This window comes from Martes martes (assembly GCF_963455335.1).
Source record: "Martes martes genome assembly, chromosome: 9".
Lineage (NCBI taxonomy): Eukaryota > Metazoa > Chordata > Mammalia > Carnivora > Mustelidae > Martes > Martes martes.
The window spans coordinates 85,013,165-85,039,499 of NC_137896.1; the positions used below are offsets into that span (position 1 = coordinate 85,013,165).

Here is a 26,335-nt window from a genome sequence, read left to right on the forward strand (position 1 = left end):
ATCTCTGGGCTCTCTATTCTGTTCCATTGATCTATATGTCTGTTTTTGTGCCAGTACCATACTGTCTTGATGATGACAGCTTTGTAATAGAGCTTGAAGTCTGGAATTGTGATGCCACCGACTTTGGCTTTCTTTTTCAATATTCCTTTGGCTATTCGAGGTCTTTTCTGGTTCCATATAAATTTTAGGATTATTTGTTCTATTTCTTTAAAAAAAATGGATGGGATTTTGATAGGGATTGCATTAAATGTGTAGATTGCTTTAGGTAGAATAGACATTTTCACAATATTTGTTCTTCCAATCCATGAGCATGGAATATTTTTCCATTTCTTTGTGTCTTCCTCAATTTCTTTCATGAGTACTTTATAGTTTTCTGAGTATAGATTCTTTGCCTCTTTGGTTAGATTTATTCCTAGGTATCTTATGGTTTTGGGTACGATTGTAAATGGGACTGACTCCTCAATTTCTCTTTCTTCTGTCTTGTTGTTAGTGTAAAGAAATGCGACTGATTTCTGTGCATTGACTTTATATCCTGACACTTTACTGAATTCCTGTATAAGTTCTAGCAGTTTTGGAGTGGAACCTTTTGGGTTTTCCACATATAGTATCATATCATCTGCAAAGAGTGATAGTTTGACTTCTTCTTTGCCGATTTGGATGCCTTTAATTTCTTTTTGTTCTCTGATTGCTGAGGCTAGGACTTCTAGTACTATATTGAACAGCAGTGGTGATAACGGACATCCCTGCCGTGTTCCTGACCTTAGCGGAAAAGCTTTCAGTTTTTCTCCATTGAGAATGATATTTGCGGTGGGTTTTTCATAGATGGCTTTGATAATATTGAGGTATGTGCCTTCTATCCCTACACTTTGAAGAGTTTTAATCAGGAAGGGATGCTGCACTTTGTCAAATGCTTTTTCAGCATCTATTGAGAGTATCATATGGTTCTTACTCTTTCTTTTATTAATGTATTGTATCACATTGATGGATTTGCGGATGTTGAACCAACCTTGCAGCCCTGGAATAAATCCCACTTGGTCGTGGTGAATAATCCTTTTAATGTACTGTTGGATCCTATTGGCCAGTATTTTGGTGAGAATTTTCGCATCTGTGTTCATCAAGGATATTGGTCTGTAATTCTCTTTTTTGGTGGGATCCTTGTCTGGTTTTGGGATCAAGGTGATGCTGGCCTCATAGAATGAGTTTGGAAGTTTTCCTTCCATTTCTATTTTTTGGAACAGTTTCAGGAGAATAGGAATTAATTCTTCTTTAAATGTTTGGTAGAATTCCCCTGGGAAGCCGTCTGGTCCTGGACTTTTGTTTGTTTGGAGATTTTTGATGACTGTTTCAATCTCCTTACTGGTTATGGGTCTGTTCAGGTTATCTATTTCTTCCTGGTTCAGTTGTGGTAGTTTATACATCTCTAGAAATGTATCCATTTCTTCCAGGTTGTCAAATTTGTTGCCATAGAGTTGCTCGTAGTATGTTCTTATAATTGTTTGTATTTCTTTGGTGTTGGTTGTGATCTCTCCTCTTTCATTCATGATTTTATTTATTTGCGTCCTTTCTCTTTTCTTTTTGATAAGTCTGGCCAGGGGCTTATCAATCTTATTAATTCTTTCAAAGAACCAGCTCCTAGTTTTGTTGATTTGTTCTATTGTTTTTTTAGTTTCTATTTCATTGATTTCTGCTCTGATCTTTATGATTTCTCTTCTCCTGCTGGGTTTAGGCTTTCTTTGTTGTTCTCTCTCCAGCTCCTTTAGGTGTAGGGTTAGGTTGTGTATTTGAGACCTTTCTTGTTTCTTGAGAAAGGCTTGCACTGCTATATATTTTCCTCTCAGGACTGCCTTTGTTGTGTCCCACAGATTTTGAACTGTTGTGTTTTCATTATCATTTGTTTCCATGAATTTTTTCAATTCTTCTTTAATTTCCTGGTTGACCCATTCATTTTTTAGAAGGATGCTGTTTAGTCTCCATGTATTTGCGTTCTTTCCAAATTTCCTCTTGTGATTGAGTTCGAGCTTCAGAGCATTGTGGTCTGAAAATATGCAGGGAATGATCTCGATCTTTTGGTACCGATTGAGACCTGATTTATGACCCAGGATGTGGTCTATTCTGGAGAATGTTCCATGTGCACTAGAGAAGAATGTATATTCTGTTGCTTTGGGATGGAATGTTCTGAATATATCTGTGATGTCCATCTGGTCCAGTGTGTCATTTAAGGCCTTTATTTCCTTGTTGATCTTTTGCTTAGACGATCTGTCCATTTCAGTGAGGGGAGTGTTAAAGTCCCCTGCTATTATTGTATTACTGTCGATGTATTTCTTTGATTTTGTTATTAATTGGTTTATATAGTTGGCTGCTCCCATGTTAGGGGCATAGATATTTAAGATTGTTAGATCTTCTTGTTGGACAGACCCTTTGAGTATGATATAGTGTCCTTCCTCATCTCTTATTATAGTCTTTGGCTTAAAATCTAATTGATCTGATATAAGGATTGCCACCCCAGCTTTCTTCTGATGTCCATTAGCATGGTACATTGTTTTCCACCCCCTCACTTTAAATCTGGAGGTGTCTTCGGATCTAAAATGAGTTTCTTGTAGGCAGCATATTGATGGGTTTTGTTTTTTTATCCATTCTGATACCCTGTGTCTTTTGATTGGGGCATTTAGTCCATTAACATTCAGGGTAACTATTGAGAGATATGAATTTAGTGCCATTGTATTGCCTGTAAGGTGATTGTTACTGTATATTGTTTCTGCTTCTTTCTGATCTACTACTTTTAGGGTCTCTCTTTGCTTAGAGGACCCCTTTCAATATTTCCTGTAGAGCTGGTTTGGTGTTTGCAAATTCTTTCAGCTTTTGTTTGTCCTGGAAGCTCTTTATCTCTCCTTCTATTTTCAATGATAGCCTAGCCGGATATAGTATTCTTGGCTGCATGTTTTTCTCGTTTAGTGCTCTGAATATGTCATGCCAGTTCTTTCTGGCCTGCCAGGTCTCTGTGGATAGGTCCGCTGCCAATCTAATGTTTTTACCCTTGTATGTTACAGACTTCTTTTCCCGGGCTGCTTTCAGGATTTTCTCTTTGTCGCTAAGACTTGTAAATTTTACTATCAGGTGACGAGGTGTGGACCTATTTTTATTGATTTTGAGGGGCGTTCTTAGCATCTCCTGGATTTTGATGTTTGTTCCCTTTGCCATATTAGGGAAATTCTCTCCAATAATTGTCTCCAATATACCTTCTGCTCCCCTCTCTCTTTCTTCTTCTTCTGGAATCCCAATTATTCTAATGTTGTGTCGTCTTATGGTGTCACTTATCTCTCGAATCCTCTCCTCGTGTTCCAGTAGTTGTTTGTCTCTCTTTTGCTCAGCTTCTTTATTCTCTGTCATTTGGTCTTCTATGTCACTAATTCTTTCTTCTGCCTCATTTATCCTGGCAGTGAGAGCTTCCATTTTTGATTGCACCTCATGAATAGCTTTTTTGATTTCAACTTGGTTAGATTTTAGTTCTTTTATTTCTCCAGAAAGGGCTTTTATCTCTCCGGAGAGGGTTTCTCTAATATCTTCTATGCCTTTTTCGAGCCCGGCTAGAACCTTGAGAATTGTCATTCTGAACTCTAGATCTGTCATGCTACCTATGTCTGTATTGATTAGGTCTCCAGCCTTCGGTACGGCCTCTTGTTCTTTTTTTTGAGGTGAGTTTTTCCGCCTTGTCATTTTGTCCAGGTAGGATTTGCTTTCTCCTGCTGTGGAATTCCGCTGTTCTTGGTGACTGAAGTTGGTTTTGGATCGGTTTCTTGTTGATCTTCTGGGGGAGGGGCCTGTTGTAGTGATTTTCAAGTGTCCTTGCCGCAGGCGGAATTGCACCGCCCTTGCCAGGGGCCGGGCTAAGGAATCCGCTCGGGTTTGCTTTCGGGAGCTTTTGTTCCCTGAGCGCTTTCCGTAGAGTTCCGGAGGACGGGAATGAAGATGGCGGCCTCCCAGTCTCTCGGCCCGGAGGAGCCGAGAGCTTGGGGTTCCGCTCTTCAGTGCGCTCTCAGAGCAAAGCGCCCAACAGTCCCGCCTCCCTGGCTTGCGGTCGCGCCTCGAGGAAAGCAGTCAATTGTTGGAGCTGGAGAAAAGCGCCGGGTCGCTTTTGTCTCTGTGGCCTCCGGCCGCGCTCGGAGCCCACCCAGCCTGCGACCGGCACAAGGTAACCCTGGGCTTAGAGCTCACTCCTCGGCTTTGTCGCTATAGCCGGCTTCCCCGCTCCAATACCTGTGAGCTCTGTGGCACTCAGACACCCCCAGTCCTTCTGTGACCCTGCGGGTCCTGGGGTTATGCTGACCCCGCCTGGGTTTCCCCCCAGTTTAGCCTCTGGAGCGATGTCTCCCAGTGGAGCCGACTTTTAAAAGTCCCGATTTTGTGCTCCGTCGCTCCGCCGCTTGCCGGGTGCCGGCCCCTCCCCCCGGGGTCTATCTTCCCGTCGCTTTGGATTCACTTCTCCGCAGGTCCTACCTTTCAGAAAGTGATCGATTTTCTGTTTCTGGGATTGTTGCTCTTCTTCTCTTTGATTTCCCGTTGGATTTGTAGGTGTTCACAATGGTTAGATAAGCTATCTAGCTGATCTCCTGCTACCCGATGTCGTCTCAGCCTGCTACTTCTCCGCCATCTTGACTCCTCCTCAAGACAATTCTTTACATAAAGGCCTAATATCCTTCAGACATTTCTGGTGCACGAATTTCAATTTCAATAACTACCTTAGTTCAAACTAAACATGCAGTACAATAAATGATACTCTGTCTAGTTCTCATGGACTTTTTAAAAAGGTAAAAGCTGAGGAAGAAATCTTTAAAAGTTAGCTTTGTAAATATAGATATGTATGGAAAAAAGGAAAGTTTACCAAATACAAAAAAAAAAATGAAATCACATTTAGGTGTGGGGCATTCTTTTAGAGACTTTACATACATTATCTCATTTATCTTCCAAACAATCTCCCAGGTAGATAGTGTCTAGAATATTTACTGTCTAGCCTTCTACAGAAATAGTTTTCCAACTCCTTCCTTCACCTGAAGAACTGTAAGGCAAACGATATCCTTTGGAAGGAAGCAGACTTTGGGTTACGGTAAACTAGGTAGAGAAAATATTTTTGTGAAGAGGCTGACAATACAGGGTTATAGCTACATAGTGGTGAGGGAGGAAATACAGTATAACATCAAAAACCAGATATAATTTTCACTGCCTACAATCCCATCAGTAATCACTGACTTCTTAGAATACCAAATAAAATACTGAAATGGTTTTTACTACATAAGGCCTAGCGTCTGGTGACAGAAGGTAAACTAGGGACAGTTTATAAGAACTGCCTTGAAGGAAGGTGGTCAAAAGGTACAAACTTCCAATAATAAGGGAAGTAAGTATTAGGGATATAATGCACAACATGATGACTAGAGCAAACACTGCTATTTAACATGTAGGAAAATTATTAAGAGTTCTCATCACAAGGAGAAAAAAAGTTTCTTCTCCTCTTTTTACTGTATTTATATGAGACCATGGATGTTAAATGAACCTATCATGTCAATCATTTCATAATATGCATGTATCCAACAATCACGCTGTATGCCTTAAACTTATAGTGATGTATGTCAATAAAAAAGTGGGATTTGTGCGGGGGGGTAGGGATGGGGGGGATACACTTAACTGCCAGAGTTAGAGATTTGGTCTTTTTCTGGTATGCAAGAAACATGGAAAAGACAATGGACCTTAAGAAAAAAAAACCTATAATGAGACTTGCAATCTAATAAAAAGAGACACTTGAGGAAGTGCTCCCCACTTTTCTTCAGGCAGGTGTTGGTGTCTGAAATTGTGGTGGCCCTCTTCGGATAAGTGGAGCTTTAATGTAAACTGGACCTATGTCCCTGATGAAACTGGATGAACTGTGAACCACCCTGTAACTCTGATTCTAGGCTTCTCATTTTGTGAAATGATACATTCCTCATTATTTAGGCCACATTTAGCTGGGTAGGTATTCTGTTACTTAAAGCCCGCCACTCAGATACATTTTCTACATTGTTAATGAGTATATTACTGGACAGAGAGTTACACAGAAATCAGAATGAAATGATTATAAAACCCAAATCTGCCAAAAAAACAACATACTGGTGTTTAGTACATTGGTTTTTAAAAATTTAAACAGGGGGGCACATGGGTGGCTCAGTTGGTTAAGCATCCAACTCTTGGTTTCAGCTCAGGTCATGATCTCAGGGTCATGAAAACCAGCCCCCTGTTGGGTTCTGCACTGGGCGAGGAGCCTGCTTACAAATTCTCTCTCTCCCTCTCCCCCTCCACCACTCTCCTACACTCTCTGTCTAAAACAAAACAGAATAGGAGTACCTGGATGGCTCAGTTCATTAAGCATCTGCCTTCGGGTTGGGTCATGATCCCAGAGTCCTGGGATGGAGCCCGCATTGGGCTCCCCCTACTCATTCTCTCACTCTCTCTCTCTCTAATAGAATAAAATATTTAAAATAAAAAAATAAAAACAAAAATAAAAATTTAAACAGCATTTTGCATTCTATCCAGTAACTTAGTTAATTAGGTAATTACCTTACTCAATACCCACAAGAACTCTGAAATCAATCAGTCTGCTGGCCATTTTACAAACATGTATTTATTTGTGTCTGTTCGTGCCTGTGTATACATTTAGCAAACTCAATTACAGATCTTCCAATTCTCTAACCCTGCATGTTTCACCACATCATATTATATCTCAACATAACAACAAAATGTTTATTCTCTCAGCGCTTAACTGTTTCACATTATCTGTAAGTAATGTGAACCAAATGAGTAAGAAAAATGTCCGAATAGCTACTACATGTCAAATCCAAACTGGGCAAGCAAAGTGATCAAAAGAAATCTAGCACCTTATAATGGCGCTATTGAAACATTTATCAGGGAGGATGTATGTACATATATATACACATATATATGTGCATATGTATATATTTATATATTCTATTTTAATTTTAATTACATACACATACACTATTTTTTCCTCCATATTCCTGACTCAGTCTATGAAGTGAAGTCTCTGGGAGTTTTTTTTTCTTTTATCTTTGTATTCAACACTAAGTTTGATATGTGTAGAATGCAAACATAGATGTTCACTAAATTAAGAAATCAAAGATTTAGAGTAACAGTCTCATTTTTTAATCAGCTGTTCTAAAATATATCTAGTACAAAAATGTTATGATAAATCAGCTTAATAAAAATGTTATTTACCAATTCTGAGTTTCACTTATGAAAAAGTCTACTTACCACTTAACAAATGAAGTAACATTCTCAAATGCAACTAACAATTTACTCAGATACGTAAAAAAATTTTGAAGCATAAAAGAAGTCCTATAACTTTTAGACTCTGTAGTTTCCTTTCCAGTAGCTTTCCCCTTATGCTAATGCACTTAAGCTTTCTAATTGTTTATTCATAGGACTTCCACAGACCTCCCTAGCCCTAGACGATAAATATACCTAATCCAGTTGCACCTTTGCTGGCTTGTCTACTTATACGTATCCATCATTTACATTTATATTCCATGAGAGATACTACAATGGTAACTAGCTTTACAAAGATGAATAAAAATGCATCCCCTGCTTTAGAGGAGTCCACAGGTTAGGAGAAGCAATTAAAAACAATGAAATATGGTACGTACTATTATGAAAGTTATTTCCAAATAGCCATTAATTGCTGGAGGGAGCTGGAAAAGTTTTCACAGAATGCCACTGGAATAGTATCTTTTTTTTTTTTTCCCTTAAAGATTTTATTTATTCATTTGAGACAGAAAGATACAGAGAGAGAACATGAGCGGGGGGGGGGTGGGGGGGGTGGGCTCCCCTGCCCGATGAAGGGATCAATACCAGGACCCAGAGACCATGACCTAAGCCAAAGGCAGACGCCCAACCATCTGAGCCACCCGGGTGCCCCTGGAATAGGATCTTGAGGTCCGCCAGACAAAGGAGAAGCACAGGGCAGACGGAAGAAAAAGTAAAAAACAAAAGCCCCAGTAAGTTTAAAAAAAAAAAAAAAAAAAAAAAGATGAGGCACTTGAGAACTAAGTAGTCTGACTTGGTTATAGCATAAAGACAGCTAGAAATAAGGATCAGAACATAAGTGTCAGCAAAGGACTCCACATTTTTTAAAAGTTTTTAATTTTTATATATCTATATTTTTAATATTGTATTTATTTGGGGGCACCTGGGTGGCTCAGTGGGTTAGGCCTCTGCCTTGGGCTCAGGTCATGATCTCAGGGTCCTGGGATCGAGCCCCACATCGGGCTATCTGCTCAGCAGGGAGCCTGCTTTCCTCTCTCTCTGCCTGCCTCTCTGCCTACTTGTGATCCCTCTCTGTCAAATAAATAAATAAAATCTTTTTTTAAAAAAATTGTATTTATTTGACAGAGAGCACAAACAGGGGAAGCAGCAGGGAGAGGGGAGAAGCAGACTCCCCACTGAGCAGGGAGCCCAATGTGGGGCTCGATCCCAGGACCCTGAGATCAGGACCTGAGCTGAAGGCAGATGCCTAACAGACTGAGCCACCCAGGCAACCCAGGAATTAAAATTTTTAATGTAAGATGTAGCACTGACTTTCAAATAAGGCAGTGACATGGATTTCCTTTTCAGAAGGAAAACTCTGGTGGCAATATGAAAGACAGAATGAAAAAGGAAGAAACTGGAGGCAAAAAGAGCAAAGCATTAAGTAGGCTACAGAAATGATCCACATGAGATCTAAATGAAACCCTAACAATGCCAGTGGCAATAGGGATAAAGAAGCTGATTCAAGAGGCACTGGAGGATCTAAAAGGGAAGACCATTTGCTATAACATGATACTTAATCTTTCTGAAAAAACTTCATGCTCTTAAAACTACACATTAAAAGTAACATGGCTTAGGGCACCTGGATGGTTCAGTCGGTTGAGCATGCGATCTTGATCTCAGAGTCATAAGTTCATGCCCCACACTGGGCATAAAGCTTACTTTAAAAATACATAAATAACATGACTTAAGGAAAACAGAGTTGGAAGCAGACACTAAAAGCCTATGCAATCAGAGTACTAACAAAACCAACAAAAATCCTAATTAAGTATAGTTAAAGATGTGCTAACTCATCAGTATGGCACTTTTTAAAGGTACAGATGAAAGTAACAGAAAAAAAGGGTATTTGAAACTAAGTTAAAGAAACAAAAGAAAAAGGGACAAACATCTGGGAATTATGCAATAAATTGTACCAAATAGGTGAATTTGTAATTCACTCACACTCAGTCAAGAGGAAGAATGTGGGCTATATGGATAGTATACAATACTGTTATTCTTCAATAGCTTGCCACTTTAGCTGCTAGTGTTTTGGATTCAGCGGCCACTACTTAACAGAAAGAAGCATTAATACACTGGGAACATTATAAATATATTTTCCTCTTTATCAGTAGTACAAGAACCAAGGTGGAATTCCTCAAAAAATCCCTCTAGTAAGTGACTTATCTTCCCACCCCCACACCAGGTCAGGCCACATATTCCTGTGTTATACTCTTTCAGTACAAGATGCAACTGATGACTGCTTAAGACTTAAATAGCAGTAAAGGGAGAAAAAGGCATACCAGGTTTCCAGATAGGAGTGAATGAACAGATACTGTTTCTAGGAAAAAAAAATTAGGGAATAATGAAAGCATGAATAGGAAGACAAGAATGAATGTGGTTTTAGTTATGCTGAGCTGAGGTGACTGACAGACACCCTCATTTAGATAAATATCCTGTAAGCAGTCAGATCCATGGACTGGAGCAGAAAAGAATAATGCAGGCTGAAAGTATGAATCATCAGTACATAGACGATGATGGAACTTTGGGAATAAACAAAGAATATATGCATTCACTCAATTCACTCATTCAACAAATATTTATTAAATTCCTGTAATATGGAGGGATCTATGCTGGCAGCTGGCATAACAGAGGAACACAGCCTGACCTGGCATGGGGGTGGGAGGCTCAGTTACTTCCTTGAGGCACTTTGAACCATTCCAAACATAGCCTATGCAAAAGACTGATGGTAGATTAAGCAGATGGCAGAATAAATCCAGCATACAATATTGAATGAAACGTTAACAAGACCAAGTTGCTAGAGTATAGAGAAAAAGCAGCAACATGGAAAAAGCTGAAGTAAACAACAAGTAGAACCCATAGAGTCTATGTGCTATGTTAAGGTGGTGTTAATCCTATAATATATAGGATTTTAAGTGGGAAAGTAATACAATCAATATTTAAGAGGGCCTTGGACCAAACCCAGATGAGAAGCTACCAACAAAGATTAAAAATGGTCAGAGATGTAGAACAGCAACTAGCAGAAAATGTCACAGATGCCCAAAAAGGAAAGAACTCCAAGAGTTTCCAACAAGTTCCAACACTACCAAAAACTCAAGTAAGAACGAAGAACTAAGTACATTTAAAGAGTACCAACTGGATTTCTGGATACTCTCTATTATCACCACAATCTGAGGTGCTCTTATTCCCATTTTACACTACTAATAAGGTCAAGAGTTTACGGTATTCGTTCAAGGTCATACAGCCAATGAATGGCAGAACCAGAATCTAAATTCAAATCTTTCCAACTCCCAACTCCGTGCTGGTATTAGTAGATTACTGCCAATACAATAACTCTTCAGTGAACTTCAGATACATAATCATTCTAGACCAGTGCTATCTAATAAAAATTTCTGCTCTGTACTGACAGAAATGTTCTATATCTACACGAATGCAGGAACCACTAGACACAAGGAGCCACCAAGTGCTTGTAATATAGCTAGTGTGGCTAAAGAACTGAATTTATAATTTTATTTAATTTTAATCAATTTAATTAAAATGTAAACAATCACATGAGGATAGCTAGTGTGGCTAAAGAACTGAATTTATAATTTTATTTAATTTTAATCAATTTAATTAAAATGTAAACAATCACGTGGCTACTAAATAGCACATCACAAATCTAGACTGTAGTATATTGAAAATAAGAAAATGAGCATTAAAAGAGTCAAAAGAGTCAAGAAGTATGATGGTAAAGATAGTGACAGCCCCACAAGGCAACAGAGTTTAAGTAATCTGATTGTTCATAAATTCATTATTTATTTGAAAAAGACTATTATGAGTTAGTTTATAATTCATAAAACTCCATTTGTTAGGAAAACAGTTGCAACACAAATACATATAAAATCTATATATAGATATAATATAGATATATCTATATACAGATACAAAATCAAGACTTCCCTTATTACCTATTAGCACTTGTTTTTCCTGACATTCCAAATTTTATTAAAGATTGCCTTACAAGTAAATAATACTACAGGATGCCAGCTTATTGCACACCTGTAACAGGAGATTCCTTGTGGCATCACACTCAGGCAGATAGGATAAAAAATATATTATGTATCAGCCTTGAAACTAGACAGATTAAGGATTAATAAAACTGCTAACAGCTCCGTCGTTAAGGCCAATGATAAAGATCTGATCTTTTCTGTAGGTTGCTATGCTTCACAGTCTTGTACTTAGGTTTTAAAATGCATATCTAATTCTCACACACAAAAATTAATACTATGTATTATTTACAAAGGACAAAAGAGAACTGGTTAGAGTACAGATAAGTTTAATAATGCTACCAAAACCAATCAAAGTGTCAATCTCACAGAAATGTTTTTGGGATAGCAATAGATTATCACATGGCCCTCCTTGTGACACTCCTAACAAAGGGCTCTAAGTGACAAAACAAAACTCTAAGGAAGGAACCTATAAAAACCTATGGACTGTTGAATTTTCAGTGCTAAATTTTAAAAGGTTTCCTATAGAAATCTCCAAATATCTAAAAAAATTTTACAGTACAAGATTATAAAAACCAAAGACAAATCCAGAAACATATTAGTTATACCTCATTTCAAAATTTATTCCTGTGCCAGATCTATGCATTAGCTGTCAACTCATGACCACAAAAAGGATATGGGAGTTCAAGGAGAAAATTCAGAAAAGGAGAGTAGATGTGAGCTGTTGAATAAAAGGTTTATTTGGAAGTATAAAAGTGAGGAAGTAATTTTAATCTGGCAAGCCTGAAATAGAATAGATGTTTGATAGACTACACTTTGGAGATCATTTTCTCTTTTTAAGAAATGGTTATTTGTTTTGTTAACACTTACTAAGGTGATAAATGGAAAAAGTAAGTATAAAAAAATTTGTAATAAATTATTTTCTTGGGGGACTGGCTGGCTTAGTAGAGCTGTGGTTCTTGATCTCAGGGTTATGAACTCAAGCCCCACATTGCATGGAGAAATTACTTAAAATTTTTTTTCTCCGAAGAGTAATTTTGCAAAATATTGTCATAGTTAAAACCTTGTCGGGGGGCACCTGGGTGGCTCATGGGTTAAAGCCTCTGCTTTCGGCTCAGGTCATGACCCCAGGGTCCTGGAATCGAGCCCCACATCGGGCTCTCTGCCCAGCAGGGAGTCTGCTTCCTCCTCTCTCTCTTGCCTGCCTCTCTGCCTACTTGTGATCTCTGTCTGTCAAATAAATAAATAAAATCCTTAAAACAAAACAAAACAAAACAAAAACCTTGTTAAAACTCAGTCATTACAAAATTGCTACCTGATCAAAAAATTATGCTCAATTGTTGAGTCATGCTTACAATGAAATAGTTAAAAACCTTCGAATAAAACTAACTGAAATGAGTCAACTAGAGCATGGTATTGTTAAAATCTCTTTAAAGTTGACCTGTATAATCTTTCAAATAAGAACTAAATTATAAAGAAGTTAATAAATCCACACACTGTCCCAAGTTTAAAAAAAAAGAAAAAAAAGGAAGAATACAACACCCCCAAAAAAGCCCTCCCTTTCGTTAAAGTACACAAGAAACTCAACAGTGATCAATAAAAGAAAAAGGCATGCCCTGAAGAGGCTCACTTGCCATTTTATACCTTCTGGTATAAACGGAATTTTAAGCAAATGTATTAACAGTGTCTTTACAACTTCAAAAAAAAAATTAAGAATATCAATCTACAACTGTATGTTCCCCTTATATAAAATCTGTACTCAGAAAATGGGTTTTTTTAGACCTATGTAACTTTGTCAGAAATTATTAAAACAAACACTGACAAAGTATTAACCTCTTTTCTTCTTAATACTCCTTTTTCTTAGATTCATTCCCTGGGTCACTGACTCACTGGTGCTTGCTCCTGGGTCCACTATTTAATAACATTTACTTAATACCCTATTAACTGCATATCAAATCTCCCCCAAATCAGTATTATAATCCTGTTCCATACTCCGCTCTCTCAATCTCACCGCATTTGCCTCAGCCTTTAATCTCAACTTCAGATGATCTTGCCTCAAACTATCTTGAATTACTGAGAGAATTTAGGCCACCTCCCATGAACTCCATTAAAACTATCTGTTGCCATGGCCTACTCACCTCACTCTTTGATATTTTCCCCCTCTCTTTTGATGTCCCTTCTTTCCCTTTATCCCTCTTCTTTCTGTAACTTCTAGTACGCATTCTAGGACTCATTCCATTAATTATCCTTTCTTACGGCTCCCTCGAGTGGGCTTCTCTTGTAAATCTAAAGAATACCAACATCTGGGCGCCTGGGTGGCTCAGTTGGTTAAGCATCTGCCTTTGGCTCAGTCATGATCCCAGGGTCCTGGGATGGAGCTTCTCCCTCTGCCTCTCCTTTCCAGCTTGTGCTCTCCCACTCACGCTATCTCAAATAAGTGAAATATTTGAAAATAAAGAATACAACATCTGCTATCCTAAATAGAACTCATCCCAACTGTAAACCAGTAAAGGTTAACCTTTTTTTTTAATAAATGTCTCAGAAAAGGAACTGACACTCATTGCCTCCACTGTCTCATCAGCACTCACTAGTTTATTCCACTTACTCATTCACATATTCCTTCTTTAAACACTACTTAATATCCAGTATGTAACATGTATTTGTAAAAGAACAATGAAAAAACTAAGACAAGGCTTCTGCATTCTCAGTGTTTACTTCCCCCGGCAATCTAATTTCTATTACCTAGGATTTAAGTGAAGTTCTGTCTTAAAGATTATGATCTCTATAACTGTTTTCATTTTTATTTCCTTCCCTCTCTTGTTAATGGATTTAAGAAAAAAATCTCTTAAACTGCCTAAGGGGAGTCCTATTTCATCCTACCTTCTTGGGTAACCTCAAACTACTAACAATTCCATCTTCTCCCTCTGAATCCTCAACACTCCCTCTTTCCAGACTATTCCTTTTACTCCAAAATAAATTCTTCCTCAAACCTAAACTCCATAGCTTTTATCTGGTCTCCTTCCAGTCAAAATTTTAAAGAATATCTATACTCAATGTTTGGCCACCCATTCATCCCTCAACTCACCGCATCCTGGCTTTTCTTGTTACCAGTACAAAATGGTGTTTTCTTGTACTGTTGCCAGGGTCACCAGAACTCTCCTGATGCCTCCAAGATAAACTTTAAAGTTCTTCTCTTTCCTGATCTCTGTAATATCTAGGCACTGCTGACTCCTTCAAATCTGACATCACTCTATTACTTTTCCAACACTCTCTGGCAATTTATTCTCAGACAACCTTTGCGAATTGCTCAACCTCTGTTTACCTCTTAAATGCAGTGTTAGGGTTTACCCTCTTCTCATTTAACATTCTTTCTCCATAGGATTTCATCCAGTTTCATGGCTTCAACTACTAACTAAGAGACCTGGACAGACAATGCACAAATCTTAAATCTCAATCCAGATTTCTCTTCTGAGCTCCAGACACAGAGATCCAATGACCTGTTCGCCATTTCCACCTAGATGACCCACGATTACTTTTTTTTCCCCCTAAGATTTTGTTTATTTGAGAGAGAGACAAAGAAAGAGCGGGGGGGAAGGGCAGAGGGAGAGAAAGATGGAGAAGCAAACTCCCCACTGAGCAGGGACCCCCCCACACACACACACACGGCTTCATCTCAGTACCCTGGGATCATGACCTGAGCAGAAAGGCAGACGCTTAACCAACTGAGCCACCTAGGCGCTCCAATCCACAACTACTTTAAATTCAACATGTCCAAAACAGAAATCAACATTACTCCCTCATATCTCCTTTTCCTATACCTCCTAGGCACAGAAAATGCATTTCTGAAACAATCCCAGATGATGCTGATGCAGCCAGTTCAGGATTCACATACTGAGAATCACTGTTCTAACATATATTACCTCTTCCCACCTTCAGGTTAACAAGTCTCCTCTATCCTAGGCCACGATAGCTATTCAGTAAGCACCATTAATATTTCATAGCGCTCTATCCTACTGAACTTACAGAATCTTGCAATACAACATTCCAAGTATTAATTACCAAATGATGAGAATGCTGGAAATAATATGACAGTCATCCCAGCAAACTGCAAGTTTCTTGAGGACAGGACAACATTTCTTATATCTATAGAACTGAATCTTACCCATTAGGTGCTCAATAAATATTTGCTGAATGGATGGCACAATCATCTGTCCAGTCACCCAAGCCAGAAGCCACACACTGTACACACCTTTTCTTCCTACAATCCAACAGTCACCAAGTCCTATCTTCTACCTTCCAAAATGTGTCTCATACCTGGTCTCTCCTCTTCATTTCCACTGTTCCCATAGTCTTTTAAGTCCTCACATTAGTACTGTAACAATTTATTAACTGGCCACCATGCCTATATTCATTTATCCTATTTTATTATACACATGGCCACCAGGCTGATCTCTCTAATAAGACAAAGGAGACAATATCATTCTCCTGCTTAAAAATAATAGTTTCCCACTGGTTTAGGAAAAAAATTTTAACTCCTCCATATGATATGCAAACTCTTCTATGATCTTGCCTCAATCACCCTAACCCTCCACCCTCCAGCCATACTGAACTGGCTTATATATATTATGCCTCTGTGGCTTTAAACTTAAAGTTCTGTATCTAGACCACCTCTCTCATTGGCTAAACACTCATCCTTTTAAAACTCAGCTCAGCTCTTTCCGGGCCACCACAGAGCTTCTCAGAGCCAGAGGCTTGGGTGCAGTCAAGATTCAGGTACACTCGTAATCCACTGCCATGGTACCATAGCCAAGGAAGGCATTGCTGCTGAGGGCGTAATGGATGTTAATACTGCTTTACAAGAGGTGCTGAAGACTGCCCTCATCCACGATGGCCTAGCACACGGAACTGGCAAAACTGCCAAAGACTTAGACAAGCACCAAGCCCATCTTTGTATACTTGCATCCAACTGTGATGAGCCTATGTATATCACGTTGGTGGAGGCCCTTTGTGCTGAACACCAAATCAACCTAATCAAGCTTGAGGACAGAAGAAACAAGGCGAATGGATAGGCCTCTGTAAAACTGACAGAGATGGAAAAACCCCATGAAGTGGCTGGCTGCAGTTGTGTGGTAGTTAAGGGATATGGCAAAGGATATCCGGCAAAGGATGTCCTCGAGGAATACTTCAAACACAAGAAATGAAAAAATTTGGTCCTTGTTCCAAAAATAAAAATAAAAATAAAAAGACTCAGGCTCAGACACCATCTCTCTCTTGAGGAAGCTTTCTGGGTGCCATTCATCTTCCTGCCCCATCCTCACCCCAGTTTGGATTAAACCTCTCCCCTGCCATGTACTTTTTTTTTTTCTTTTTTTAAAGTAATCTCTACACTCAGTGTGGGACTTGAACCCACAACCCCAAGATCAAGAGTCACATACTCCACTGACTGAACCAGCCAGGCACCCCACCCCTACTAAGTACTCAAGCACCCCACGTTTAGTTTGTTAATAGCACGGGCCACAATGCATAGTTGTTTTGTTTGCTCCATGTAATTAAGTTCCTTGGAAATTACAAATGTGTCTTATGTTTGTACAGTCAGTGTGAGGTATGTTAACAGATTCTCAATTAAAATTTAGATAAACATATTCCTTGCTATTTTCTAAATAGTGGCTCTCAAAATTTAGCATATAGCAGAATTACCTGGAAAGTTATAAAATTTAGACTGCTTGCCTCCATCCCCAGAGTTTTGGATTCAGTTGGTCCGGGTAGGACCTAACGAGTTCCCAGATGATGCTGACAATGCTGTTCCAAGTATCAGTACTCCAAATAATGTTTTCTCTGTCTCCAGGATTTAAAGAATCTTTTCCTAGATGCCTCCAACTCTGCCTTCTGCAATCTTAATAACCTTTTTAGACCCAAGTTAATTTTCACCTCCTTCATAAAACTTTCCCTATAAAACTTCCCCAGATAAAACTGATCTTGCTCTTTCCTCAATTTCTATCAGGCTTTGTGTGCATTACTCATATTGTAACTTGGACTAACTTTTTTCATACCTACTAGCATTTGATTATTTTCTAGATTTAAATGAAGATAGGAAACCTGCCTTAGTCATTTTAATATCTTCAACAACCAAGCACAGTAACCAGTGAACAGCAGACAAAAGCTACAAGTATTTGTGATATGAATGAATCCCTGTTGCTTGACCAGCCTCTGGGCCCATGGTCTGACTTGCTTAATTCTCCCGGCCCAAGCTGACCTCCTTATACTACCGTGTACTTCTGCTTGCCTTACTACCTAGAATGATGCCTGATCTATCCACAGTTATCTGTCCCTCACATTGCTTTGCTGACTGACCCTCAGCTTCTTTACCTTACAATCTATGCCCTTTTAATTTTCTCATCCACTATGGGACATAATGAACAGAGAAATTTTCTTCTCATGACTACTGTGAATTTTAATTCTACAGGTCATAATACAGAGGTTGCTTACTTTGTTGTTGCTATACAGCCTTTGTCACAGAATCTGAACTAAAATACGTTGTATGCAACTCCAACTGCAGGTATCACGGACAGCAATAAATGTTTTGAATTCTATTTACAGATTGGAAATTATTTTATTTTAAAGACTTTATTATTTATTTATTTATTTGAGAGAGAGAGCAAAAGCAGGGCAAGCGGGAGAGGGAGAAGCAGGATCCCCGCCTAGCAGGGAGCCCAATGCAGGCTCCATCCCAGGACCCCAGGATCAGGACCCGAGCCAAAGGCAGATGCCTAACCAACTGAGCCACCCTGGCACCCCAGATTGTGGAAATAATTTTAATAAAAAGTTTAAAAACACAAAGACATAAAAACGTCATTTATAAAATTAAAGGTTTTCCTAAGAAATCTTTTTTAAAAAGCCAATTACTTACGCACCATATTGATATATGCATCCAAAATAAATCCTATTTTTTTTAAAAGATTTTATTTATTTATTTGACAGACAGAGATCACAAGTAGGCAGAGAGACAGGGAGAGAGAGAGGAAGGGAAGCAGGCTCCCCACTGAGCAGAGAGCCCGATGCGGGGCTCGATCCCAGGACCCTGAGATCATGACCTGAGCCGAAGGCATAGGTCTTAGCCCATTGAGCCACCCAGGCGCCCCAAAATAAATCCTATTTTTAAATTATACTAAGTACATGGTGAAAACTATTTCTGATGCATGAAAAGTTAACTAAGTTTCTGGAAATGCCCCTAAAGGGGGGCCTGAGTGGCTCAGTTAAGCATCTGCCTACGGCTCAGGTCATGATCTCAGGGTCCTGGGATAAGCCCTACAAAGGTCTCCCTGCTAAGCAAGGAGTCTGCTTCTTTCTCTCACTCTCTGTGTTCTCTATCTCTGTCTCAAATGCATAAAGTCTTTAAAAATTAATTAAAATAAATAGAAAATAAAATAAAATAACGCCCCTACAAAATTTACTCCTCCAAAAATTACTCGGAGACTTTTCAATCATACAGACCTAAACAAACATTCTTCTGTTCAATCATTTTATTCTTTTTCTGCATGGCAGTAACTCTGAAGTACTCTATCTAAAATACAGATGCCTACCCAGAGAAAAGAATTGTGAAGACATCTAGTTATTTACTTCAGTAAACATACACAATTTTATCAGACAACTGGATGCGGGGTGGATATTCCTAGAAGCTCGGTACTCAGGTGTGTATGTAAAATCTTCATGCCACCTGGATGCTCAGCAGTTTAAGATTCAAAAAAGAGGTAGATGGAGGGAAAGACTTAACTCTCGGGTAAAAAAGAAATAAACTACTTTTATTTATTTATTTTTTTTTTTTTAAGGAAATAAACTACTTTTAACACAGCAACTAAAATAAATACCTATCGGAAAAGATTGTTGGTAAGTTCAATCCAATCTTTTTACTTACCCCTTACTTCAATTAATCAGTGATATTCCTAAGTTAATTCATAAATTAAAACCCACTGACAAAATTGTCAATATGGTCATGATACGCAGTAAGAGTTATAATAAAGTTTTCCAAAGGGAGTGAAAATTTTCAGAATTCTAGGCTCAATTAACTAGAAAAATGAACCAGATCACTCCAAAGCCCAAATTATGTGAGTTAATTAATATTCCATACAGCAGAGGTGACCTGTAGGTATGGTCTTGATACCTTCAAACCAGTGCTGCATTCAACAGACTAAAATAATTCTAAGGTTGGGAAGCCACTGTCACAACAAATTAACTAGGTCCTGAAATGGTATTGAGAGAATGGCAGAAGAAAGAAGAATAAATCAGAAAATACTGAAAAGAAAACTGGAAAGAGGGAAATGATGACCTAGAAGGAAACAATATCAAAAGGTAAACCTTAGAATATTCTTTTAAGATAAGAAAACACTGAGTATGAGGAAGGTAAATTTAAGAGCTAAAGAAGAATTTCCCAAATTCAATCCGTTGGTCAAAAAAAGGGGTGGGGGGGGTTCCTAAGGGGACACTACAGGAAAAAAAAAAAAAAAACCACTTGCAAACCAGCTCATTCTGATGTATAACACATAAGCAACAAAAGGCTGGATCATTATTCCTCACAACTTATTGTTTACAAATGCTTGTAAAAACATTCACTGCAATGGTCAAAGATCTTCAAGATCCTGCCATTCAAGTAAAATATATGTATAAGGAAGTGGCAGTAAAGCACTCAAGTGCAATTCATAACTCCAAAAAAACTATGCCAAAAAAAAAAGACTGCACTATTAATAGCCTTGATCTAAACTGTTTTCTGTTGTACTCTGGAAAAACCGAAGTTTTCTAACTTTGGGGGCCAAAGTTGTATCTGAGCTGTCTCCCAAGTTGGCAGGGAAAAACTTCCTCCATATATCACTCACTAATCATTTATTAAGCCTCTTCCTAACCTGGATTTTAAGTATACTGATAAGTGCACTTAATCATTTGTCCTCTATTTTAAATAAAAGCTGACTTCCTTGAATTTTCTAGTTTCACTTTGTTCCTTCACAATCCCATCGAACTGATTTTAAGTTGCCGTCAACAGGATTTCTCCCTTCGCTAATCCACCGCTCTATTTTGAAACACTTAAATTCTACATACAGGGTGAAATACAATCCAAGAAATTACCCAACGTCAAACAATCGGTCTAAAAAATCTCCTGACAACTGCTGGAAGACTCTTGGAAAAAGCCTAACAACCAAATCACATGTCTGAATATCTGATACATATGGAAGAGCCCTGCGAACTTTTCCTACTACGTATACAATTCGCGATTGCAGAGAGGAAACTGCAGCGGCTACCCGGGGCGAGGGAACCGGTAAGGTAACAGGCTAAAAGGGCGTCGTTGATTTCTTGGCTACAGTGACAGAGGCGGGAGACACACCCCTAGCGTCGGTTTGAAACACTACAGCAATGAATTCTACCTAGGGATTAATGCGAGGGTAAGGAAAGACAAATTTAAATCGCCATGATTCAAAAACAACCACAAGAGAGACTTAGGAAGGTAACAAAGAAAACGAAAAGCCGTGGACAGCAAGGAAGCGTTGAAAACAAGTATCCCCATGTATCAAAGACTGAGTTAGAGACTGCGTTTTCAGGAATATACACCTTGGACCTTTCCGGTTCGCCAGTGCAGAGAGAAAAGCTGCGGCGAAAGGAACCCCATAAGGTTGCAAACAGCACCAAAATACTAACAGGAGAGGGGAGAAGTAAGTGGCAGGATCCCTGCGAAGGCTCACTGTTGGAAAACGGAGTGGGAGAGAGAACAGCTCTGGAGAGAAAGTGGGTCTTATATAAAAAGCCATTTACCACGTATTATTTCCCCAGAATTCTGGAATGTGCCCGAACTTGAAGGAGTGAGTCTGGGGGGTAGAAGGGGGGCTCCACGTGCAGGAGGGTCCGGAAAGAAGTAATGCAGGGCGACGAGGGGCCAGGGCCAGGCGGAAGGCCAAGGAGGAGGGGGTCGCGGCCCGCGCGCGCGGAGGAAGGAGGCGGAGGGGCGCCCCGCGGGGGCCCGGGGGCGGGCGCGGGGGCCCCGCGGTCCTGTCAGGTAGCCGGCCCACCGCCTCCACCCGCCGCCGGCCGCCAACGCACCTGGGCCGCTGAGGGCTCTCCCGGACCCTCCGCGGCCCCAGCTGGGCCAGGTCTCTCGAATTTTCCACTGGGGGAAGCCGGCCGGGGGTATCGAGGCTCGCCCCCGCCCCCGGCCCTGGAAGCGGCGGGCGGAGGAGGGATGGTGCATTGGGGAAGCAAAGGTCTCACCATTTTGCTCGGCGGTCGGCGGCTCGCGCGGGAGAAGAGTGTCGGCGCTCAGAAGGGCTCCCGCAGGAAGCGGCGGCGGCGGCCCAGCTGCGCTGGGCTGTGGCGGCTGCGGCCCTCGGGACGCCCGCGGGGGAGGGGGTGCAGGTTGGGGGAAGGGAGGCGGTGCCTCGGGGCCCGCGCCGGCCGGGTGACTGGGCACACGGGAGCGGGCGGGGAAGAAGAGAAATTAAGGTCGAGATTCGGAGACAGAGAGAGAGAGGGAGGAGAGACAGCGAGAAAGGGGAGAGGCAGAGAGGCAGAGAGGAAGGGGAGAGGGGGGAGAAGGGGTCAGGCGGCTCGTGGGGTACAGCCTAGCGCTCGCGCCGGAGCCGTGACGGACTCACTGCAGTGGCTCGCGCTGACCCGCAACCTCAAGGCACGAAAAAGGGGGAGGGCGGGAGAGGGAGGGGAAAGCGGAGCGCAGCGGGGCGGAGGGCGGGGGCGCGCGCGGAGCCGGCGGGGGGGCGGGGCTTCCGCGAGCGGCGCACATCCGGGAACCCGCGCGCGGGCTCCGCGGCGGCCGCCGGGGTGCTCTGGCGAGCTCTGGTTGGGGATCGCGGAGCGCGCGACCACGTTCTCCCCACCATGGGCCGCCCTTTGCGTGCGGTGCGGGGGGAGGACAGGGACGGGGGCGCGGACGTCGGTGACGTCGCGTGGCGGAGCCCTTCCTGTCATGTGGCTGGAGGCGGGCAGGTGGGAGGAAGGCTGGATCGGGAGGAGGAGGAGGAAATGCGAGGGTGCAGTGAGAGGGAGGAAGTGCGAGGGGTGCCCGAGCTGTGGGCGAAGGCGTACTTGGTTCCAGGAGTAGGAACCTCGTGGCGGGGGGAGCCGCAGATGAGCGGCCTTAAGGAGTCAGAGCCACCCAGGCACGGCACCAAAAGAACAAAAACAAAAAAAGAGGAAAATCCGAGCCCTGGAGCTAGAAGAGTATCCGTTTACTCCGGAGGATTGCTATCTTTGCATCGGTGTACCGACTTGGACCCACTACAGAATGGCTCGGCGCATCTAGACTGTTTGTCGTCACCCCGGTGCAGCACCCGCAGGCCCACACCCCAGTATGAGCTGGCAGGGTCAGGAGCTAGGTTGGAAAGGCAGGGAAGAAGAGCCAAAGCTGGCTACAGCGTGAGGCTTGAGGAGCCACAAAACAGCTGAGTGGAAGGACTGCTTCCCACTCCCGCAAAGACTTCCTCACCCAGTTCTGTATTTTCCTTAAACCCTCCAAGCTGCCGTTTGACGGGGTGCCCGGTGTTTGTTTTTGAAACACATTCGAAGATAGATTGCCCACTTATCCCTTTAGTAGGGCTATATCTGCTTTGGTGGCAATTACCATTCCCAGAAAATTCAGGCTGTAATGGGAAATGGAAGAGCATAAGGAAGAAAGTTATTGGGGGCCGGGGCGGGGGGAGCCGACGGGAGAGGTGTGATAAGGCTAGTGAAGAAAACATTTTGCAACTATTTTAACCATTTATTCCTTTTCAAATTTTTTATAATCTTGAGGCTTATGTGTATGAAAGACGGGGAGATAATGTTTTCTGAGTGGTCAGAAACTCCTTATTGACAAATCTTTTGAATAGTTTATAAAAAGCTGTAGTGTTTTTAAAGCAGTCTGTTGACGCTTCTCCCATAAGAATGTTATTCTTTGTGGTAATTATTTTTCCATGATAAGGAAAGAGGCTCAGAGACATGCCCTCGGTCTCTCTGTCTCTCCCTCTCTCTTTCTAGGAACTACTTTATGTGTCCAGATGAACAAAGAAAAGTAACTAAGACATAACAAATTGTCTCATATGGTGAACGCTTCAAGGAAAGGCCAAGAAATAACACTGCTCCCTCTGCTATTTAAGTTTCTTATATATGTTGCTATTTATATACTAATATGTTACCTTCTAAAACTGGGAAAACTCCCTAAGCTAAAATGTGTGTCATTTATGTTTTTTAGGTATATTATTTTTAATTAGTTCATCATAAAATTAAGATATGCTCATTTTTTTTAAGTAGTATGTAAAAAAATTCCTCCCCCTTAACTCCACTTCTTAGAGGTAATCACTGTAACTGCATTGGTGTGTATGTCTTTCGGACATACTCAATGAAAATTAAATTCTCATTTTGACTGAGGATTAAATACCAAGAAAGAATTTGACTTATATGGGATTCAGTAGATTTAGAATAACCCAAAATTTTGTGAATATTTGAGCCAATTTAGACTACCATCATTCAACAAGTATGTACTATGAACCTAAATCAGAAATTCAAAAGCTAAGCACTGTGAAAGATTGGTTAGCCTCTGTTACTGACCAAAGCGTGAGACACAAGGGCCAAGTTTACTTGGTCCTTCTCATTCTACAGATCTCCCAGATAAACACGATTTAAATTCTCTCAGCCTTGTGTATACTGCATAAAATACAGACATGTTAGCAGTTTCCATCTCTGACACTGAAACTAATCTATTCTGAATCCACTGAAAGAGGCAAACCTAAACTGCACCTTTAGTATACAGGTTTTTGCCCTAAGGTTCAAAAAAGAAAGTATAATAATCATTCCCCTTGTCTCTTTCCATTAAGTTTTGGTGTAAAGCTTAGTATGGGAGGGGCCAGGTACCAAATAGTCCTGCAGCAAGTAGACATGTTTTTAGTTAACTAGGTAAGTGAAAGACAAAGGACATAGCTAACAAGTGGATCTTTTTCCTGGAAAACTTAGAACTAAAAGATGACTTGGGGAGTTTTATGTCAGGTAAGTTGGAGGGAGACATACTTAAGACATCCCAGTTACAAGAACAATAACAGCCATGCATGAGGTAATGAGAAGTACAAATGGCAAAGGAAAGGAAGGAGTAAAGAAAGACATGAAGCAAAAATGCACTGACAAAGTTGGTGGATGTAGGGCACAAGGAGAGGAAGAAATAAAAGATGACCAATTTGGGGTGCCTGGGTAGTTCAGTTGGTTAGGCAACTGCCTTCATTCAGGTCATGATCCCAGAGTTCTGGGATGGAGTCCCTCTTCAGGCTCCCAGGTTGCTGGGGAGTCTGCTTCTCCCTCTGACCTTCTCCCCTCTCATGCGCTCTCTCAAATAAGTAAATAAAATCTTAAAAAAGAAAAAAGATGACCAATTTTAGTTTGGATGACAGAAAATAATGATGTTATTAAAAGAAACAAATCAGGAAAAGTTTGGGTGCTGAGTGGAGAAAGATGTGTTTGGATTTAAGAATGCTGATTTGCTGGGGCCCCTGGGTGGCTCAGTGGGTTCTCTGTCATCGGCTCGGGTCATGGTCTCAGGGTCCTGGGATCGAGCCCCGTACTGGGCTCTCTGCTCAGCAGGGAGCCTGCTTCCCGCCCCCCCCCCCCCACCACCAGCCTGTCTGCTTACTTGTGATCTCTCTCTCTCTCTCTGTCAAATAAATAAATAAGATTAAAAAAAAAAAAAGGAATGCTGAGTTGTTGATGAGAGATCTCAGTGGGAGCATCTAAGTAGGAGCTGGAAGTGCAGGTTAGGAGGGAGTAGGAAATCAACTTCAAAACAGGTTGAAAGTGAACTCTTCAAATTTTATCTTAGAGATAGGAAAAAAGGAAGAATGCAAAGATAGTAATTAAGTAGCTCAGCAGAAAGCAAATTCAAGAGAAAAAAAGTTTTAAGAAAGAATGTTTATAGTCCTATTCAACCACAAACAGCCTCAAGCTTCAATGTCTCCACAATTATCTTTGTGTCCCAGGAAACCTTATATATAGAGTCTCCAGATCATTGTGATATCCAGAATCCACCTTATTCTTTTTTTTTTTTTATCATTTTTTTTCTTTTAAGACTTTATGTATTTATTTGAGAGAGAAAGAGAGAGAGAGAGAGAGAGAGAGAGGAGGGTCAGAGAGAAGCAGACTCCCCACCAAGCAGGGAGCCCAATACAGGACTTGATCCCAGGACTCCAGGATCATGACCTGAGTTGAAGGCAGTTGCTTAACCAACTGAGTCACCCACGCTCCCCAGGTTCCACCTTATTCTTAAAGGACTGGTAACTGCCATTTATTCATATATAAGATTTAAGGGTGACAAGAAACAAATTACCACTCCTGTAGTTGTTGAAGATATGCCAGTGCAGTATAACCCCAAAGTGTCCACACTTTTATTCATGATTATACTGACTAATGTGAACTAGAAACAGTGTTTAATTTTATACTCTCATACATAGGACGAAAATGCCAATTAAAAAGGAGAGCCAGTTAAAACAACCTGAAAGTAATGTCTGTTCCTTTGTAGCACATGTTTGTTGTTAATGTAGATTTAGAGGAAATGTCTACCTCTCCTCCTAGATAAAACATATACATTCCAGTTCAAGAATCCCAGATTTAAGAATATTTTGTACCTTTTTGCCACCTAGTTTCACACCACAAAATTCTCTTTTGGTGGGCGTGAGGTTGCATGGGGAATAAATCATCTTCCTTCCCGGAATCCTCTTTTGTACCAAGGAAAGAGCAGGAATGTCAGGTCATCCCTTAATCAAGTGGGTGGTTGAGGTAGTGTTCCTCAGCACCTGAGAGAGCATGGAAGTAGCTCCTTTCCCTTCTTGCTAAGCAGCAGAGGTTTGAGCCAAGGATTCTATATTCCATCTTGGAAACTCATTTCTCCATAGAAACCATTTTACAAAGAGTTTTGTAAACAATGGCCTTTCTGCAAAAGCGTATTTAAATTAAAATATAGCCGAAACTCTGCATTTGCTATTAAAACATAATGG

At 40.7% G+C, this 26,335-nt stretch overlaps 1 protein-coding gene and 1 pseudogene across 2 annotated transcripts in view; one reads left to right on the forward strand and one right to left on the reverse strand.

The window, feature by feature from the left end:
* PPP3R1 (protein phosphatase 3 regulatory subunit B, alpha) overlaps positions 1 to 21,997 on the reverse strand; it is a 74,953-nt gene extending 52,956 nt beyond the window's left edge. Inside the window, exon 1 of the mRNA XM_080813778.1 lies at positions 21,579 to 21,997. Coding sequence (XP_080669904.1) covers positions 21,579 to 21,581 — 3 coding nt within the window. The 5' untranslated portion in view covers positions 21,582 to 21,997. The remainder of the gene's footprint in view (positions 1 to 21,578) is intronic.
* On the forward strand, positions 16,142 to 16,531 carry LOC308349771 (small ribosomal subunit protein eS12-like; annotated as a pseudogene). Its single transcript has one exon. The product of its transcript is annotated as a small ribosomal subunit protein eS12-like (transcript).
* Positions 21,998 to 26,335: the final 4,338 nt, after the last annotated feature.